Source organism: Artibeus jamaicensis, unplaced genomic scaffold (genome assembly GCF_021234435.1).
Source record: "Artibeus jamaicensis isolate MK-2021 breed Jamaican fruit bat unplaced genomic scaffold, CSHL_Jam_final contig_76, whole genome shotgun sequence".
In the NCBI taxonomy this organism is placed as follows: domain Eukaryota; kingdom Metazoa; phylum Chordata; class Mammalia; order Chiroptera; family Phyllostomidae; genus Artibeus; species Artibeus jamaicensis.
The window spans coordinates 13,439,147-13,460,742 of NW_026521954.1; the positions used below are offsets into that span (position 1 = coordinate 13,439,147).

A 21,596-nucleotide genomic window follows, 5' to 3' on the forward strand; every position below is an offset into this window, starting at 1 on the left:
TGAAGACTATTTAGAGGTATTTTTAAATAGTGTGTAACATCGAATTTAAAATGAGTGGATTTGCACACAGATTTTTAAAAAATATATTTTATTTATTTATTTTTAAAGAGAGGAGAAGGGAAGGAGAAAGTGGGAGAGAAACATCAATGTGTGGTTGCCTCTCATGTATCTCCTACTGGAGACCTGGCCTGCAACCCAGGCATGTGCCCAGACTGGGAATCAAACCGGCGACCCTTTGCTTCACAGGCCTGAGCTCAATCCACTGAGCTACACCAGCCAGGGCAATGCACACAGATTTTTAAAAAATGGATTAAGGCAACACTTGAAATATCAACTCATCCCCACTGGAACTTAGCCCCCTTCTCTGGTTAGGGGAAAGGAAAAGAAAAGAAGAGAATTTAATGTAGCATATGTTTTGTTTTTCTACTATTGCACAGCAAACCACTTAAAAATTTAGTGGCTTAAAACAGTCATTTATTATCTCATAGTTCTGTGGGTAAACTGAGCACAGCAGGGTTATTATTGCTTTGGGTTTCTCATGTAGTTGCAAGCAGATGTTGGTGGAGAATGTAGTCACCTGAAGGTTCAGCTGGACAATTTATCTAATTGCTGCACTTCGATTGCTGGGAGCTTGGTGGCCTCTCCACGTGGCTTTGGCTTCTCCCAGCAAGGCATGTGGATTGTAAGAGGGAGCCCCTAAAGAGCAAGCCCTTTAAGAGGCTTGGTAGCAGCTTCAAGGCTTCTTATGATCTAACTCAGAAGTATCAGACCATTCCTTCTGCTAGATTCTCTCTAGGATATTATAAAAATATCCTAAAAATAATAGGATATTTTATAATAATAATAGCTGATGAAATATATCTGTAATAGTTAACTATTGCACCTGGTATTTTTTTTAGCTATTGTATTTGTATATTTATACAGTGGATTACTTAGAACACTGAATTTTTTTGTCTAGTTGCTGGCTCATTTTTTGCTTAGGTTCATTCATGGAATTGGACGATCAGGTGACATTTCTGCTGTGCAACCAAAAGCTGCGGGTTCTAGCCTTTTGAACAAAATTACCAATTCTTTGGTCCTGGACATCATAAAAATAGCTGGTAAGTGCTGTGTTAATCATAATACTTTTGGCTGACCAGCCCCTCATGCCTTTGCCAAGTTTCCTTTATTAATGCATCTTACAAAAAGGATATAAATGGCTTTTGAAAAGACATACATATATATAAAAACATTTAGAATAAGATAGAAACTCAGCCATAAGCACGGAGGATGAATTTGGCTGTGAGCTTCCTGAGAGTGTGTACAGAGGAAGAAACACTAAATCTACAACTTGTTATTTGCTAGAAGTATATAATTTCTTCAAGAAGATGCTTTTTTTTTAATGGAATAACTAATTTCTGTTTTACTTCTTATTCCTAGGTGTCCATACAGTGACCAGTTGCTTTGTAGTGCCTATGGCAACTGGTATGAGTCTAACTCTGTGTTTCTTAACATTACGACACAGAAGACCAAAGGCAAAGTATATTATTTGGCCACGAATAGACCAGAAGTCCTGCTTTAAGTCCATGATCACTGCAGGTAAAAGAAGAGAAGTGTTGTATGTACTGTCTTCAATATCACAGTTAGACATTTCGGACTTTTAATGTAAAGGAAGATAAATGGAAAGAAATTAAACCTGTTCCTATTCTTCTTTTTATTGTGTAACATACACATAAAATTTACCATGTTTAAGTGTATAGTTCTGTGACACTCACCTTCTTGTGCAGCTATCACCACCATTCACCTCCAGAACTTTTCATCCTCTGAAACTGAAGTTCTGCCCACTGAACCGTCACTGCACTGTCCTCGCCACTCCCAGTCCCTAGCTATCATCATCCTGCTTTCAGTCTCTGAATTTGACTGTTGTAGGCTCTTCACAAAAGTAGAGTGTTTGTCTGTTGTGACGGACTTATTTTACTTATGTCTTTAAGATTTAATCCATGGTGTAGTGTGTGGCAGAATTTCTTTCCTTTTTAAGGCCTGACTGATATTCCACTCTGTGTGTATCCCACATTTTGTTAGTGAATTCATTCATAAATTCATTGATAGACACTTGGGTTGCTTCTACCTTTCGGGTATTGTGAATAATGTTGCTGTGAGCATGGGTGCACCAGTACCTGCCTAAGTCCCTGCTTTGAATTCTTCTGAAAAGTGGAATTCAAAATACATAACTCAAAAGTGGAATTTCTCGATCATATGTTCCCATTATTTAAAATGGGGTTATGAATAGCCACTTCAGTAGATTGTTTTGAGGATTAAGTGGGATGACATATAAAGTACCGGACAGTAATTCCTGGAGCATGAAGGGTGCTTAGAAATGTTGGTTGAATATACATGAGTGGAGTACACGTAAATTATCATCATGAGTCAAAGTGCAAGGAGAAGAGATATCATTCAGTTCAGGTGAGACAAAACTTTACATTGGTATTTTAGTATTTAGCTTTCTTAAGTCAAATTTGAATATTTAAGGTCATTTTTGAATGGCTTCAGTCTGTTCTATGAAGTGAATAGTATTGGGCCATAATTAAACTGCATATGTGTAAGTAATCCTAAAGAAACTCATGTAAGAGATTTATAAGAAGGACTTATAGCAGAAACTGATCAACTTTTAAAAATACGCTGATTTATTTTAAGTGGTATAATGTAGTCAAGTCTGTTAATTTACATCCTGTTAACCAAATGATTGATAACCAAATTTAGGGAAAAGATTGCATTACTGAAAAACTGAAAACTTTTTTCCAAAAGATGTTATGGTTTGGACTGCAATGTACAGTTTATTCTTTTCCAGGATAACCTCTATTCTTAGGAAGCAGCATAATTGTATTCTTCAAAAAAGCTTGTATTTTAATTGTTTGAAAGCCAAAATAGTGTTGGGTCTAGAGAATCTGAGAAATAGAAAATTAGCCGTCCTCAGCAAGCTGCTTATTTAAGTCAAGTTTTTTGTGTTTGTTTTAATAGCTTTGAAGGTATGAATTAACCTGCACATCTCTGCATTACATATTTGAAGTGATGACTTTATAGTGGCAAAGGTTTTATATGTCTGTAGATAAAATGCGGACAACTGGATGTGGATTCCAAAACACCGAAGAAAACTACTTGCTCCTAACTTTGTTACAACTTGCAGTGTGAACTCGGGGAAGCCACTTAATCTTCCTGAACTTTGGCTCCCTTATCTTTGAAATGAATGAGTTGAGCTAAATGGCTTCTAAATCCCTTTAGGTTTTTAAATCCACGAATGTAGCTTGGCTGTTAGATTTGGTCTTTGGGAGGACTGAAGATGTGACTACATAACTTTATGTGCAAAATTTCCCAGGTTTATTTCCTATCCAGTTTCTGAGTCTTAAACACTAGGGTTTACTTTTACCCTAAGTACTTACTAGTATCACAGAGTACTTAGTTATATAAGTCCTTTGTACATTATACAACTTTTTAAGCTTATGGACACCTAAATATTCACTTACAAGTTTACATAGTTATTATTTGGGTGGACATTTGATCACATGATAATTAAATATACTAGTTCAATTAAAAATTGAGAAGTAATGTTTCTATTTAGGTTACAGAAGGACTTGTAAGCTATGAGATGAGTCAGTAATCCCTAGGCTACTAAAATTCATTACCCTTTTCTTGAGAGTTAAAACACTAAGTTGGCAATTGTGGTTTGTTTTCAATACTTGAGTTATTATTTTTGTTTATCTCTGAATAAAGTGAACTTTAAAATAAACTTAAGCATAAGAGAATGTGTAGATTTACTTCCTGTGGACTGAAACTGAACTGGACTACATGGTCCTTTCCGTCATCCATGACGTTACTGCTTTTGTAGGTATCTACTTAACATTCGTTTTCCTTAATTCCCAGAATTAATCTTGTCATATCAAAGTGCTAAATAGATCTGTGGTCCTAGCTGTGGCCTGGTTGTCCCTCACGGTATTTCGGCCTGCCCTGGACTCATCCCAGTACTGAGGGTCTTTGTGGCTGGAGGAGGGTCCAGCGACCACATGACTATGTAGAGTTCTTGTGTAGGACGGCACTGTGTTCTGGAGTGCTGGGGTCTCCTCTTGTTCCAGTTTACGCTAATGTTTTGATTTCTGCTTGGCTTGGTCAGGTTTTGAGCCTGTGGTGATAGAAAATGTTTTAGAAGGCGACGAGCTGCGCACGGACCTGAATGCGGTGGAAGCTAAAGTCGAGGAACTTGGGCCGGATAATGTGCTGTGCGTTCATTCCACTACATCCTGTTTTGCTCCCCGAGTGCCTGACAGGTAAGTGATGTGTGAATGTTGTCCTTTAGGTGTCATCAGTCTTTCAAATAAAATGCACACGTACTAATTCTCAAAGATGTGAAGTAACACTGGGCAGTAAATACATGAATGGACTGTTCTAAGGGAATAGATTGACTTTGTGGAGAAACAGCATTATTTCTTGAGAAAATTAGAATTGGATATATAAGAAGGAGAAACAACGAGTACCAAGTGTGCAGACCCCTTATCACCTGAGTAGATGCAGAGCAGCTGTTTTCTTGCTCTTTTTTGGTTTCTAATCTAGCATCTTTTCCCTCATTATTTAATAGAAGTTTCTAAGCTAAATACTGGGTTTTTACTTGCGTTCATTGCTATCTCCACTTCTTTGCTCTTACAGTTAGTTTTCATATGTAGGAACTATCAGTAGTGCAGATTTTAAACAGAAAATTTTAGAATTATTTACTGCCCTTAGGTTATTTTTTAATTGGAAGATTAATTTAGATGTACACTTAGGTGTACACAGTAGTTGTCTTTGCATTCTGAGAAAAATGCAATGTTTAAGAAAATAAAAGCAAAATGACAAAAAAAGTAAATGTTTACTTTTCTAAAGGATGCCCCCAAATTTTTATTCTGAAAGTGTAATAGACTTAGGTATAGGAATACAGATTTCCAGAGTTCTTTTTTTAAAGATTTTATTTATTTATTTTTAGAGAAAGGAGAAGGGAGAGAGAATGAGAGGGAGAGAAACAGAGATGTGATGTATGAGAGAAACATTGACTGGCTACCTCTCACACACCCCCAACTAGGGACCTGGCCCAGAACCCAGGCACTTGCCCTGACAGGGGATCGAACCAGCAACCTTTCAGTGCGCAGGCTGGCACTCAGTCCACTGAATCATACCAACCAGAGCCAGATTTCAAGTTTTGACAAAGTTTTAGTTTCCTTTTAACATTTTGAATAAAGTCCTAGTAATTTGCTAGAACCATATTGACTTTGTACTTTTTTGTAGCATCCATGGAATGATATAATATGGCAGTAATGAATGTGTATTTTACTATCTTTTATTAAAAGGCAGACTTTCAGAGATAATTTTAAAACCATGCTCTTAAAAATTCACCTTGCTTCAATCATGAATTTGAATTTGCTTTAAGAATATCTTGAAAATAATGCAATGATTAATAAATAATAATATAAGAACAAACTCTTATGTTTCACAAACTGCAAACCAACTTTTGCACCACCCTATATTGTATATGCTTTATTACTTACCAGTCATAGGTATTTTAAATTTATATAGAAATATTAATATTAAACATCTTTATTCTTCATTGATGGTGTTGCTATCTAGAAAAATTTTAATGTGATAGAAATAAAACACATTTCCAAAAACAGCATATGGATGTTTGTGTTAGTTTATTTGTCCTTGAGGGTAGTATTGATTTTGTTTCGTCTTGAGTAAATCTTTTTGGATGTTTATTTATGCTTGCTACAGTATTAAGTATTTTACATGTATCATGAAGTTTTTATCAGTAAAATTCTCATACACCACTTTTTAGTGGTGTTACCTGATGAGTGTTTCTTGTAAGAGGGGACCTTAGAAAATGATTGATGCACTGTTGTTAGTAGTATGTTTGAATTTCTGATTTATAAAATTTAAAAATACATTTTGACTTCACATTAAGCTTAATTCTTTTGTACTCTTAATTGAATGGATAGTTATTGCCTTTATTAGTGCATTAATTGGACAGAGAACATTGTGGGGCAAAATCAGCCAAAGGAAATGTTAAAAAAAAGGAAGGGTATCGTGTCTTTAATTGATAAACACCTTAAATTAGGACATAATTTGATTCACACGGAAGGTATATTTTCAGTATCCCTTTGCCTTTCACTAAATATCTGTGTATACACTCTGAATATTAGTATATTTGATCAACTCAGAATATTTAAAACCACTCCCAGGTGATTTTTTTAAAAGCACAGTGCTTTTGTTATTATAGTGCCTTACTCTCAAGGAAGTTTTTTGTTAAGGAATGCTTTTGTTAGAAGACAAACATCTGAAAGTGCTTTTATGAAGAAAATACTGTGTGTCTCTCAGAAGGTCTATTTCATTAACAACAACATTGATTAGTTTAAGTGAGGTGTCTGATTTCTGAGATTTATGAAAATGAATGATGAAATGAGTTTTTAATTCATAAAACTCTAAGGGAGTAAGTTGAAAACTTCTGACAGATTAACAGAATAAAGTAATTTCTATTTGTGGTTTAAAAACATTAATGCACATCTATAAGAAGAATAAATAATACATAAATAGATATAAATCTGTATACTATATATTTGAAATACATTCTGTGGAAAGGAACTTTTATTGTATAAAAATATCTTGCTTCCAAATTCTTTGTGTTGTAGAAAGAATAAAAATTAATTTTATTAAACCATAGGATTTAGTCTTTGCTTTATAGTGTGAAGGCATTCTTGTTAAAGATAATCTCTGTCACAAGTATTTGATTTTGCAAAAGGATATCATTTATTATACTCTAATTGAAGTTTAATTACCTTTGCATAAAGTTAGATTCTCAAATTGTCTTTTTTTATGTTTCTCTATTTTATTTTTCAATTACAGTTTGCACTCACTATTATTTTGTATTAGTTTCAGGTGTACAGTATGGTGGTTAGACAACTATATACTTTACAAAATGTTCCCCTTGATATTTCCAGTACCCATCTGGCACCATACTTAGTTATTACAATATTATTGTCTGTATTCCCTATGCGGTACTTACATCCCTGCGTCAGATTGTCTTAGTATAAGGAGTGTCAAGTGAGAAAGTAAGAGTGAATTTAAAACCAGATTTTCTAGTATCCAAGTTGTTGGAGAATGTTATTTGGTACTGAAACATTTAATGTCCTGTATTTTTTAATACACTGAAGTCTATTTGAAAATGTATATTTTTACATTATAAGATGTTTAATGTGAGATTTTAAAAAGATTTTTAGATATGCTTATTTGCAGATAATATTTTTAGTATGACAAGCAATGTGAAATTTTTTTAAAGATTTCAGGATATGCTTACTACTTTGCAGATAATATTTTTAGTATGATAAGCAGTCAAAAATACTTAAACATGAATGTACCACATTATAAGGGATCATTATAAATAATCTGCTTCTTGCAATTTGTATAGGAAATTTTAAAGTAGTTTGAACCATCTATACAGATTTTTATAAATACATATATTCTCATTTATTGGTAACATTTTAAATTTAAGAGCTTTTTAAAAGTTTATCCTAAAGTACCTGCTGTGCCTTGCCAAACTGCCAAATTATGTGCTAAAATATTGCTGTAGAAATTTAATTTCTCCTAGTATGCATTAACGTTAAATATTAAATTAGTTTTCACACTGTAACTTATGAAAGCGCAGTAAGAGTGTGTCTTTCTATTGAATATTTTTGCTTACAGGTTAGAAGAACTGGCTGTGATTTGTGCTAATTATGGCATTCCACATGTAGTCAACAATGCTTATGGACTGCAGTCTTCAAAGTGTATGCACCTCATTCAGCAGGTAAGAGAGTTTAAAAAATATGTCAAGAAAAAATTTTAACATGTAGAATTATTACTTTGTTTTTGTTGCAAGTTAATATAGTAAAAACAGTTATTTGCATCCAATATTCACGCAATAAAAGTCTTTTTTTAAAAACTGATTTTGGAAAGGAGGGGGGAGAGAGACATTGACATCAATATGAGAAACATTAATCAGTTGCCTCCCATAGACACCCCAACGGGGATCAAACCTGCAACCTACATATGTGCCCTGACAGGAATTGAACCCACAGCCTTTGCTGCATGGGATGAAGCTCCAACCAGCTGAACCACGGGGCCAGGGCACTAGAAATCATTTTTTGGTAGGATGGTGGTAATTGGACTAATAGCTTTGGTCAGAACCAACATAGAAATATTTAAGGGGCTTGGTCTTTAACTTTCTGAGAATGTTTCATTACTGGGATTCTCATTTTTCTAAATACTGGATTATAGTACAAATTATATCAATGATTTGTTCTGCATTTAATATTTAAGGACACCACTTTATCTTATCCTAGACTGGAAATGACTTCATTTATAAAAACATTCTAGCATATAACTGGAGTAGGCAAGTTTTTAAAAATTTTATGACTTACTCTTATAAGTATCCACTAGATCCTGGTCATCTGTTTTAGGTTCTTGTTTTGAAAATATGCTTGGGTTTCCCATCCCTCTTAGAATGAGAGTGACAGCCACGGCCTGCTAGGCTTTGTGTATTCAGGCCTCTGCAGCTTCTCTGAGTTCATTTCCTACTGTTCTCCTCTTACCTAGTCTCTCTGGCTGCAGTGCCTGCCTTCTGTTCCTCCATGGAGCCACAAGTGCGCACACCGCCAGTCTTCTGCTCTCTCCCATCCCTCCCATGCACCTCCCAGAGCAACAGAAGAGTCCTTTGCTCTTCTAGGGGGGGTGCATGGCTTCCTGCTCTTTCGGTCAGTGAGACCTTCTCAGATTCTCTGATCTAAAATAACACCTCCGCTCCCTTGCCACCATTTCTATTCCTCTTTTCCTGTTTTACCATTTTCATCAATTTTAAGATGCACGTTTTTCACTTTAACATTTCTGAAATTGGGATGTTTTACAATTATTGGTGTCTTACAAATGTTAATTGGCAGTTTTTTTTACCTACTGCTATGTAAAATAATGTTGCTTCTTAAAATTGATGGTCTTTTGCTCTTTTTCTCATAGCGCTTATTTCCATTTAATAGGTTATTTATTTATTGTCTAGTTACTGATAGTAATTAGAATTAAGTTTATGTTAGGACAAGGACTTTGTTTTGTTCACTGTTATGTTCTCATTACTTAGGACACAGTAACTGGTACATAATTGACACTCACTAAGTGGTTACTGAAAAAAGGGAATGACTACATGAAGTATTATAGTTATTTACAATAGTTAATTGTTCATACTATATTAGGAAGTGGATAGGTATTATCCCTGAATGACAAGTTATGTAATTTGTGTGTGTGATGATGTTAGTCACATACTCAGTTCTGAAATACATGTGATTTATGTCATGTAGACACAGGTTATTCACAGATTATCTGTGGTCTTCTCCAACATGGTGGTGAATGCTTATCAGCCCAGGAAATCTTTCCTAGTAAATTTTTCTATCATTTGTGTATGGTAGTATCATCTCTGACATAAATGTGGCTTATATGATAGTAATAGCTGATTTACTAATTTCTTTACTCAAAAGTTGTACCTATTAGGATGTACTTGACAGCAAGTAACAGAAATTCCAACTCAAATTAGCTTAACCAGTAAGGAGATAGATTTGTTTATATAATGTAACCAGTCCAGGGTTGGAGTACACTGTAGACATGGTACGTCAGCATTACTTAAGATTTCTGGAAGAAAACTACCATTTCCTTGATGTCCTTTTCTGTTATTCCTTAACTTTGTAAGATTTCCTCACAATTCTGAACTAGATTACATCTAGTTCGATTGGTAGCAGAGGAAGGCTGTATAATTCTCTGTGCTGGAATTATAAAAAATAACTTTAAATCAGTGATTTATTTTTATTTCCCCTCCCCTTTTCCCCTTCTCTTCCCTTCTCCTCTTCCTAAATTTTTAGCACCCTCAATTTTGAAAGTCAAATACATCAGCATTACGAAAAGTAAGAAAAAGGAAGAAGGAGTAGAAACTCATTCATAACCCTATGAACCTAACACGCATAGTAATTTATGTATCTACTTTTTAATTTTTATATACATTTATTGCTTTTTATATATTGTCATTGTATACATTTAGAATGAACTTTTCAAAACAGTGAAAAATACATTTAATTTTTAAATTTAAATGTAAACTTATAGTTTTATACTCTACACATGCCTATGAACTTTTAAAATGATAATTTTAGTGGTTCCTTAATGTTAAATATTGCTTACTTAATCTGGGAGTGCTCCATGGTTTGGTGCTCACATATATTTTTGAGTACTAGAAATCAGGTGGCATACTTGAAATTAAGACTAAAAGAAATGAGTTCCAGGGTAGGATATGAAAGGCGCCCTTACAGTTGTGAATCAGGAATACCCTACTCTGTCATGATCTCTCTTAATTCATGAGGTGGTTTGACTAAAACTTTAACCAGAAAATAATGTGGTAAGATCAGTGAATGAATTTTTAAATGTAGCTGTTCTGTTGTTGAAGATACTATATTACCTTCTATAATGGTCATTTATTCAGAAATTTGAAAAAGTAGTACACAAACATTCCATTTTCTCAAATTGCCCCTTACAAATAGAGGTGGTGAGTCAATTGCTTTAAATCAAATAAGTACTTGGATTTTATTGAGTGCTGATTACTGTTTCGGACACTCTAAAAGTTAGCTTTACTTCTTCCCAATAGTTCATACTAGTGATATATGCCATGTACTGGGTAACCGTCACTTGTCAGGCATCTTGCTAGACTTTCAGAGTTTATTAACTTAACCCTAACAAGTGAGGTATATTTATTGTTTCCATTCTACAGATGAAGAAACACGCCCAGGAGGCTTGAGTGACTTGCCCAAGGCTTGAAGCTACAAAGTAGCCCATGTAATTCATTGTGACTCCGAAGCCCCATATTTTGCTTTAAAAGACAAAGTACTAACACTGCAAATACTTTCTTGGGAAGCTTATATTGTAATAATGAGGCAGTCTGTGGAGAACTAAAATGTGTCAGGATTTCTTTTTTTTTTTAAGGGCAGTGCCCCAGAATGACTTAATGCAGAGCATATAGGACATTCTGTATGCACAGGTGTCAGAGTAGATGGAGTGATCCAGGATCCTCTCCTGGAGTCACGGGGTTGGGAGGACCAACTTAAGTTATACATGGATTTTTGACTCTGCAGGGGCCCAGTACTTTTAATCCCCATGTTGTTCAAGGGTCATCTGTAGTATTCCCTGCTGCTGTCTCCAGATTCTAGAACAATGTTTGATGACTGATAAGTATCCACATAGTCTATGGATAAATGAGGAAATGGATGAACTGATAAATTGCAGTTCTTTACTTCCTAGAACATGCTTCTGTGTTCCTATTTAAATGCTTCCAGCCTTCAAGGTTTTTTCCTGCTCTCTAATAGCCTCTGACTTTGGTGTAGACAGTGCGGTCCATATACAACATAAATCCTTCGTGAGGTGGGTCCAGCCTCTGTTTTCTTGCCACAGGATGTGCTCCCCTTCCAGCACTTTCTGTGTTGTGGTGATGAAGGAGTTTAACAAAGCCTGGGGCTCTGGTTGTTCTCTTAGTAATCGCACTCCCAATTTGGGTTCAGGTTTCTCTCAGGAAGCCTTGGACAGCACTTAAATGTCAGCAGAGGGCAACTGTAACTGTTGGCTTTATTTTTATATGCTACTACTTTGCATGTTTTTCAATTATTTCCTTCATCAGTCTTACATGCTTCTGTTTTCCTGTGATATGGTGAGATTTTTCTCTGATCACAGTTTATGAGGAAATTAGAAAAGTAACAGGAAGGTTGAGATTTAAACAATCCTGTGATAGCCTCCGGCTTTGCTGCTTCTACCTGTTGCCTGGATCTGGTCTCTTCGATTAGGCCAGCTATCTGCTGCTCCTATTTTTCCTGAGATTCGGATGCAGAGAGAAAGTGTGACGCTGAAGGTCAAATGCGGTTATGGTATTAATAGGAATGTAGATTCTGAATTCCGATTGAAAATCTGTCACCACAGATAAAGAAAAAAATTCTCTTAGTTGAAATTTAGATAGTATCTCTGTTTTTAAGAGGAGAAAATTGAAGCACATTAGACAGAAGGTCATAGACTATGTCAGATTGGAACTAGAATTTGGTTGTATATTTCTGTTAAGTAAGTGTTCAATTTTTCATCAGAATATTAGATTTTCACTTGAAGTTCATTTGCAGTAGAATGAGATCACCTAAGATGATAACAATAGGAAACATGAGTTAGATGTAGAAACAGTGCCGAGAGTTAATAAGAATTTCCATTAATCGATGTTAAAAATTTTCTTTTTCTCTTTTGTTATCTGAGTAGTGGTAGGAGCACACTCGCTGCTTTAAGTGGTCGCGCAGGTGGTAGGTTATCCAGGAATCAGAGAGAGGCACTTACATGTGTAACTAATTGATTGGCAGCATGGGTGGCTGCAGCCCATTAGATTATGGTGGCCACTCTTAACCTCACAGAGAGTGTTTGAAATTGCTTAATAGCTTTAGGGCCCACTGTTGACATTTATTGTCAAAGAGAAGATCACAGGTGATCGGCACAGGAGGAATCCACTCTCTCCTACCCAATTTTAAGGTGAAAGGCTCTGGTTCAATATAGTTTTCTCCCGAATTGATACTGAAACCCTGTCTTTCTCACAGCGTTGTTGTGAGGATTAAGTGGTTTTTGTGTAAAAGCAGGTTGTAAACTATAAAGTGCTCTTCCACATGTACAGACTATATGTTTAATGTTTAGAAGTACTCAGTTTAGTATTTAAAAATATTTTACTGGCACTGTTGCAAAGAATAAAAATACTATATCTTTTTATTTTCATGCATTATTTTACTAGTGTTTATTTGTTAATAGTCATTGTTGTCTCTTCTTCTAGAAACTAATATGTAACATTTTATTCTAGGCAGCCCGGGTTGGTAGAATAGACGCTTTTGTTCAGAGCTTGGACAAAAATTTTATGGTTCCAGTAGGTGGCGCTATAATTGCTGGCTTTAATGATTCTTTCATTCAGGAAATCAGCAAGATGTATCCAGGTAAATAAATTAGCTGCTCTTCAGAAAAAATAACTAACAAACAAAAATATTTGTACATAGACTACTATAATAAATCTTAATTTCCAAAGCTTTTTACCCTCCTGATTACAATTTGTTCTTATTTCAGGAAGAGCCTCAGCTTCACCTTCTTTAGATGTTCTTATTACTTTATTATCACTTGGATCAAATGGCTATAAGAAGCTTTTAAAAGAAAGAAAGGTAAGCTTTCTGTTTAGGTATAAAATAGTGTCTAGAATGGCACTCCAAGTCATTGGTGTTTTTACCTATTGATTTATCATTTTGGATTATATTTAGGTATCCAGTATGGTCCTACAGGATTTCGTTTGATCTGGAACCACCCTGGGTGGTTTGCAATTAATCATTGCCATTCTGTTTATCCAGATAGTCCAAGGAATCTTGGACAGGTGGTTTTGCTTTTTTTTTTTTGAGAAACTTCTACATTAGGGATTCTTTTTTTTAAAATATATTTTATTGATTATGCCATTACGGTTGTTCTATTCCCCCCCTTCATTTCCCTCCACCCTGCACATCCCTCCTCCACCATTCCCCCCCTTTAGTTTATGCCACGTGTTTCAAGTTCTTTAGATTCTATATCTCCCCTACTATTCTTGCCATCCCCCCTATTTTCTACCTACCATCTATGCTACTTATTTTCTGTACCTTCTCCCCCCTTCTCCTCCCACTCCCCTGTTGCTAACCCTCCACGTGATCTGCATTTCTATGGTTCTGCTCCTGATCTCGCTATCCTCTTAGTTTGCTTTTGTTTTAGGTGTGGTTGTTAATCTGTGAGTTTGCTGTCCTTTCACTGTTCATCTTTTTTATCTTCTTTTTCTTAGGTAAGTCCCTTTAACATTTCATATAATAAGGGCTTGGTGATGATGAACTCCTTGAATTTGATCTTATCTGAGAAGCACTTTATCTGCCCTTCCATCCTAAATGAAAGCTTTGCTGGGTAGAGCAATCTTGGATGTAGGTCTTTGAATTTCATGACTTGGAATACCTCTTTCCAGCCCCTTCTTGCCTGTAAGGTCTCTTTTGGGAAATCAGCTGACAGTCTGATGGGAACTCCTTTGTAGGTGACTGTCCCCTTAGCTCTTGCTGCTTGTAGGATTCTCTCCTTCATTTTAATCTTGGCTAATGTAATGATGATGTGCCTTGGTGTGTTCCTTCTAGGGTCCAACTTCTTTGGGACTCTCTGAGCTTCCTGGATTTCCTGGAATTCTATTTCCTTTGCCAGATTGGGGAAATTCTCCTTTATTATTTGTTCAAATAAGGTTTCCACTCGTGGCTGTTCCTCTTCCCCTTCTGGCACCCCTATAATTCTGATGCTGGAATGTTTAAAGATGTCCTGGAGGTTCCTAAGCCTCTCCTCATTTTTTTTGAATTCTTGTTTCTACATTCTTTTCTGTTTGGTCATTTTTTTCCTCTTTCTGGTCCACTCCTTTGATTTGAGTCTCAGTTTCCTTTCCATTACTATTGGTTTCCTGAGCATTTCCATTCATTTCAATGAGTTTAGCCTTCATATGATCCTCTAATTTGTGACTAAAATCAATCAGTTCTGTGAGCATCCTGATCACTAGTGTTTTGAACTGTGCATCTGAAAGTTTGGCAATTTCTTGATCACTTAGATTTATTGGCTCTGGGGCTCTGAGTTGTTCTTGAGCCATGTTTTGATCTGTTTGTGCCTGTTAGGTATGAGGAGCAGAGCCTTGGTTGTTCACCAGGGTGGGGCCACCCAGGTTGTTGGTTTGTCACGCTGTAGGTGGGGGCAGGGTCAGAGAGGGACAATGGTGGTCCCCTCTGCCGCTTCCTACTACTGGGGCCTGCATGGTTTGTCTCACCACTCCCTCCTTCACTGGTTTATCTGCGCGCAAATGTGTGACTGTGGTCAGCCTTCAGTCAGTCCACCGCCTTGTGCCCTCAGTGGGTCTGCCTGCTTCTCTACACCTGGGATCCGGGCATGGCTGCTGGTGCGCCTGGGTCGTGCGCCCGGGTCTGTCCCGTGGATCTTTCCTGCCCGACCCCGCTCTGCTGCTGGCTCTGCCCCTCTTACCAGTTTGGCTGAAGGATGTGTTGTTGTGAGACTTCCGTGAAGTTCAATTTTCTGTGGTTTTGGCTGCATTTTTGTTGCTAAAACTTTGTTGTTTTTAAACTTGGTGTGGGAGGAGGCACAGTGCTTCCACCTACGCCTCCATCTTGGCGGAAGTCCTAGGGATTCTTATTTAGTAAAATTCAGCTCATTTATCACTTAGCGCTTCTTGAAAGACAAACGGAAAAGGCTTTTCTTTTTGTTTTCGGAAGCCTGGAGAATTGTTTAGGGATGAGATATCAGTTGAAGAAGGAAGAATCAGATCAGAAGTTGGCCGGTTTCTCATTCTAAAATAATAAATTTATCCCTCGCCATTATTGGAATGTTGACCTCATGGTTATATTGACTGTGGAAAGAAAAGTGACATTGGTGCTTGAAAACTGAGCTTTGTCTCTAACACTAAAAACTAGCTTAACCCAGGACAGCTCCAGAATTGTTGGCAGGGCGAGTCCGGCTCAGAGGTTTTGTTCTCTCTCTTCCCAGAGAGCTGCAGGCCCTGGGGCAGTGTTTGTATCTGTACAACTTTTGAATGCTTAGTAGCAATCATACCTCCTTGGATTTTTAAAAAAGTAGTACTTTACATATTTTTAAATATTTCCATCTATGTTATTGGATAGATCCCCTTAACAGCTTTATGAATATAAGTTTAAAAAATTTTGTGCCCTGTTTTACCATAGTCTTTCTATCCCTGCTTATTCAGTCCATAGGAAAGTAATTATTTACATTTTTTAGAATTTATTGGTCTGAGAGACAGATGAATGGAGACAGAGAGAGAGAGAAAGAGGGAGGGAGGAAGGGAGGAAGGGAGGGAGGGAGGGAGGATGGATGGATGGATCATCTTTTTCCACTTATTTATTCATCATTGGCTGCTTCTTGTATATGCCCTGACTGGGACTTGAACCTGCAACCCTGGCATATCAGGATGATGCTCTAACCATCCAAGTTATCTGGCCAGGGTTAATAATTCTTTACTTTTTATTGTGAGGATATCTTAAGATTTACATGATAGAGAAAAAAATGTGCAATGTTATTAGATTAAACCTACAATGACCTATCACTACAAATACACCTATTAGAGGCTCTAATTAAAAAAAAAAGCCAGAAACAAAACAAAACAAAAACAAAACCTTACAGTGTTAAATGTTGGGCAAGATTGCAAGCAAGTAGAACTCAGACATTGCTGGTAGGAATGCAGATAGTACAGCAACTTTGGAAAACACTCGGCAGTTTCTTACGAAGTTAAACATACACTTACCATATTAACTAGTCACCCCACCCTGTACTACTTACTCAAGAGAAATGAGAACTTATGCCTGTACAAAAACTAGACATGAATGTTTATAATGATTTTATTTGTAATTGCCCAAACCTGGAAACAACTCAAATGTCCATCATTGGGTATATAAACAAACTGTGGTGTATACATACACAATAATAAAAAGGCGCACACTACTATATACGCACAACATAATGACTTTCAACTACATTATGCTAAATGAAGTGAACCGGACTCAAAAGTTCTACATATTTATTATGGTTTCATTTGTATATCATGCTGGAAAAGGCAAAAAATATCAGGACGGAGAGAAAGTAGTTTCATGACTGTATATGTTTGTCAAAATTCATAGAAGTGGATACCTGCAAAGTGGACATTTGAAATTTTACTGTATGTAAATTATGCCTCGATAAACCTGAGAATTTTTTTAAATGACTAGAATGAAACTCTAGTTTGATAAATTCCAAAAAGTAATCATCATGGTCATAGATTGTTGTAGCCAAGAGACCTCAGAAAATCTTTCAGTGAATGTTCTCCAAAAAACAGATGAAGGCTCTGTTTATAGATGAGGAAAACTGTCTTCTATTTCTGTGGTGGTCTTAGCTCTCTCGTAACTAGTTATTTCACTATGGGAAAGGTACTTGAATTCACAGATTTTATTTCCTCATTTGTGAAAGAAACAATTGATATCTCAGGCCGCTTCTAGTTATAAAAGACTATAGAATATTTTTTAAGATACTGCAGTTACTTCCTGGGCCAGGGGCAGCATGATCATTGTAACTGGCCTGTAATTTAGTAATCCAGCACTAGACCCATTGGTAATTTATGGATCAGACATTTTGTAAGGTTGGACATTTTAAGATGGTGGTCTGTTCAGGTTCATGGTGCCGCACACCCATTTCTACCCCACCAGTCAGTCTTGGCCCCCGTCTGACCCTTGACAAGCCCACATCCAATAGCTTGTTCTGAAGAGTGGGCCAGTGTTTCTGTGAAGTTCACGGTAGATAAAGTTGAGTGTGGGAAAAGTTTCCTGGAGTAGATATTTAATTTATCAAATATTTATTGAGTATATGTTTTGTTTCAGGCACATTATATTGTTATAACAATCAATAAAATAGACAGAGACAGAGCTTACATTGCATTCAGGGGAGACCAGCAATGAATGAGTAACATAAAACATAAATTTAAAGTTTGCTTAGTACATAAATGGGAAAGGTGAGAAGTGCTCTGGAAAAAAGGAAGAAGAGTAACAGAAGGGAAATTGGGGGTGATGATGTGGTGGTGGTGAGTGATGGGAATTGTTTTTTAAATGCAGTGGTTAGGACAGTCCTCACTGAGGTGACATTTGAGTTGACATGAAGAAATTTGAGGGAATATACACATGTGATGGAGAAGAGTGTTTTAGGCAGAAAGCCAGACATGGTGTGTTTAAGGAGCAGTAAAGAGGCCACTGTGGCTGCAGCCAAGTGAGCAAGAGAGTTGTGGGAACTAAGGTCAGGGTGGTAATGGGGTGGGCTGATCACGTAGAGCTTTTCTAGGCCACAGTAAGGTCTTTGCCTCATATTCTAAGTGAAATAGGGAGTTACTGCAGAGTTTTGAATAGAGGAGTGTTGTGATGTGACTTATTTGGAAGGACCAGTCTGATCGCCATGTTGAGAACAAATTAAAGGGGCAAGGGTAGAAGCTGGGACCCTGTTAGGCTTTTACGATAGTATAGAAGTGATGTTAGCCTGGATCTAGAGAGTAACAGTGGAGGCGGTGAGAAGTGGTTGGATTCTAGGTCTGTTTTGAGCCAATAGGAGTTGCTGGATGTATGGTATGACAGAAAAAAAGAAGTCAAGAATACTTGTGAGATTTTTGACCTGAGCAATTGAAATAATGGAGGAACCTATTGGCTGGATGTATGGTATGACAGAAAAAGAGAAGTCAAGAATACTTGTCAGATTTTTGACCTGAGCAATTGAAATAATGGAGGAACCACTAACTGAAGGGGGTAAGTAAGCCTGTGGGTTTTGGTAGAAGGCCAAGAGTACAGTTTCTGACAAAACTGAGGTCAGAACATCCATTGCCATCTAGATAGAGATGTCAAGTAGAGCGTGGGAAATGAGTCTGTGTTAACAGGTAGAGCTGGGCTGGAGATAAAAATTTGAGGAATTAATTGGCCAAGAGACCAGATGAAATTGCAAGAGAGTGAGTCTGAACAGAAAAGTGCAGGAACTGAGTTCTGGGTACACTAACATTAAGAAGTCTGGGAGAAGAAAGGTACCTGCAGAGGAGTTTCAAATAATGGCCCTGACTGGTGTAGCTCAGTGGGTTGGATGTCGTCCTACAAACTGAAAGATCACTGGTTCAATACCCAGTCAGGGCACATGCTTGGGGTGCAGGCCAGGTCCTTGGTTGGGGGTGTACAAGAGGCAACCAATTGATGTTGCTCTCCCTTTCTTTCTCCCTCTCTTTCCCTCTCCCTAAAAATAAATAAATAAAATCTTTAAACATAAAGGAGTTTTAAATGATAAAAATTTGAAGAGGAAACTTAATTTTTTATTTTTTGATTACAGTTGACATGCAATATTATATTCGTTTCAGGTGTACGACCCAGTGGTGAGACATTATGTGACCCACTGCGTGATCACTCTGGTGGATCGAGTCCCCCGTCTGACACCACACACAGTTATTACAGTATTACTGACTGTATCCCCTATGCTGTACTTTATGCCCCTGTGACTCTTCTTTACCTGCCAATTTGTGCTACCTAACCTTTTAACCTTTTTCTCCTGTGTCTCCAACCCCCTCCCATCCGGTACCCATTAGAATGTTCTCTGTATCTATGATTCTGTTTTGGCTCTCATTGTTTGTTTGTTTTGTTTTGTTTCTTAGATTCTACACAGAAGTGAAATCTGTGGTATTTGTCTTCCTTTGGGTTATTTTACTCAGTGCAGTACCCTCTAGGTCCATTCATATTGTTGTAGGTAGCAAGATTTCATTCTTTTTTATGGCTGAGTCATATTCCATTCTGTATATGCATCACTTTTCTTTAAAAACTATTTTATTTATTTATTTACTTATTCTTAGAGAAAAGGGAAGGGAGGGAGGAAGAGAGAGAGAGAAACATCAGCGTGTGGTTTCCTCTCATGCACCTCCAATGGAGGACCTGACCCGCAACCCAGGCATGTGCCACGACTGGACAGTGAACTGGCCACCCTTTAGTTCGCAGGCCTGGGCTCAGTTCACTTAGCTTCACCAGCCAGGGCTGTGTATCACTTCTTTACCCAGTCATCATTGATGGACACTTAGGTTGCTTCAGTATTGTAAATAATATTTCAAAGAACATATGCATGTATGTTTTTTCATTTAGTGTTTTGGGTTCTTTGGGTAAATACCCAGAAGTAGAATGCTGAGTCCTTCTTTGTCTCTTATTATAGAACTTTTGTCTTAAAGTTTACTTTGCCTAGTATAAGTATTGCTACCACAGCTTTTTTGTTTGTTTTCATGTTCACGAAATATCTTTTTCTATCCCTTTACTTTCAATCTGTGTGTGTCTTTGGATTGGGAATGAGTCTCTTGCAGGCAGCATCTGTAAGGGTCTTGTTTCGTTATCCATTAAGTCTCCACATGTCTTTTGATTAGAGCATTTAATCCATTTGCATTTCAAGTAATTGTTGATAAATATGTATTTATTGTCATTTTATTTGTATTTTTTCTTTCTTATAATACTGGTTTGGTGGTAATGAACTCCTTTAACTTTTGCTTTTCTGGAAAGCTCTCATCTGTCCTTTGATTCTAAATGATAGCTTTGCAGGGTAGAGTAATCTTGGTTATAGATCCTTGCTTTTCATCACTTTGAATATTTCTTGCCAATCCCTTCTGGCCTGCAAAGTATCTGTTGAGAGATCAGCTGACAGCCTTATAGGAGCTCCCTTGTACATAAGTAACTGCTTTTCTCTTGCTGCTTTTAAGAGTCTGTCTTTGTTTTTAATTTTTGGCATTTTAATTATGATATGTCTTGGTGTGGACTTTTGGGGGTTTATCTTGTTTAGGACTCTGTGTGCTTCTTGGACTTGTATGTCTGTTTCCTTCACAAGGTTAGGGAAGTTTTCTGTCATTTCTTCCCATAAGTTTTCAATTATTCCTCGCTCTCTTCTCCCACTGACACCTCTGTAATGTGAATGTTGGTATTCTTGAAGCTCTCCCAGAGGCTCCTTATGCTAGCCTCATTTTTTTTTTATTCTTTTTCTTTTAGGTTTTCTGATTGGGTGTTTTCTGCTTTCTTATCTTCCAAATGTCTGATTTGATCTTCTGCTTCATCTACTCCACTGTTGATTCCCTATAATATGTTCATTTTAGTTAGTGTACTCTTTATTTTTGATCAGTTCTTTTTATATTTTCTATCTCTGTTTTTATGTTTTCTATCTCTTTATTGAAGTTCTAAGTTCACCTGCTCTCCCCCTAAGTTCATTGAGCATCTTTATAACCAGTGTTTTGAACTCTGCATCTAATAGATTGCTCGTCTCTATATTATTTAGTTCTTTTTCTGGAATTTTGCCCTGTTCTTTTGGGACACATTTCTTTATTTCCTCATTTTGGCTGCCTCCTTGTGTTTGTTGCTATGTATTAGGTGGAGCTGCTATGTCTCATGGGTTTGGTAGAGTAGCCTTATATATTAGGGGTCCTGTGGGGTCCAGTGGCACAGCCTCCCCATCACTTAAGCTGAGCGTTCTAGGCCCATCCCCATGAGATGGGGATGTACCCTCCTGTTGTTGTCAAGTCTTGATTACTCTTGGCACCTCAGTGGGAAGGATTTCCCCCCAGACGACTGGTGCAAGGACTAGCTGCAACCACCCTGGAGGATTGGCTGTGCAGGGGCTGATTCTATAGAACAGGGCTTACTTCACTGGGGTCTGGTGCCTGCCGAGTCCTCCTCTGGAGCACGTTCCTTGTGGAGGAGGTTGTGCAGTGTTTCAGCGTGGTCTAAAGCTCTCCACCATGCTGGCTCTGGGACCTCCTGGGAGGTGCAGGCCAAGGTCAGCCATCACCTGTGCCCTGCGTGAGCTACCCAGAGTGGGCCACCAAGCATGAGCCACCCAGCATGAGCTACAGAGTTATCTGCAGATGGCTGCTACTTGTGCTGGGCTTGGAGGTACCTCAGTGAGGCCAG

At 37.3% G+C, this 21,596-nt stretch overlaps 1 protein-coding gene across 2 annotated transcripts in view; it reads left to right on the forward strand.

Annotated features, from left to right (window-relative positions):
* The window catches only part of SEPSECS (Sep (O-phosphoserine) tRNA:Sec (selenocysteine) tRNA synthase), a 38,998-nt gene that overhangs the window by 2,237 nt on the left and 15,165 nt on the right, over window positions 1-21,596 (forward strand). For both annotated transcript variants that reach the window (XM_037155513.2, XM_037155514.2), the window contains exons 3-8: window positions 982-1,100; window positions 1,420-1,578; window positions 4,145-4,298; window positions 7,735-7,837; window positions 12,926-13,055; window positions 13,183-13,274. In XM_037155513.2, coding sequence (XP_037011408.2) covers window positions 982-1,100; window positions 1,420-1,578; window positions 4,145-4,298; window positions 7,735-7,837; window positions 12,926-13,055; window positions 13,183-13,274 — 757 coding nt within the window. The remainder of the gene's footprint in view (window positions 1-981; window positions 1,101-1,419; window positions 1,579-4,144; window positions 4,299-7,734; window positions 7,838-12,925; window positions 13,056-13,182; window positions 13,275-21,596) is intronic.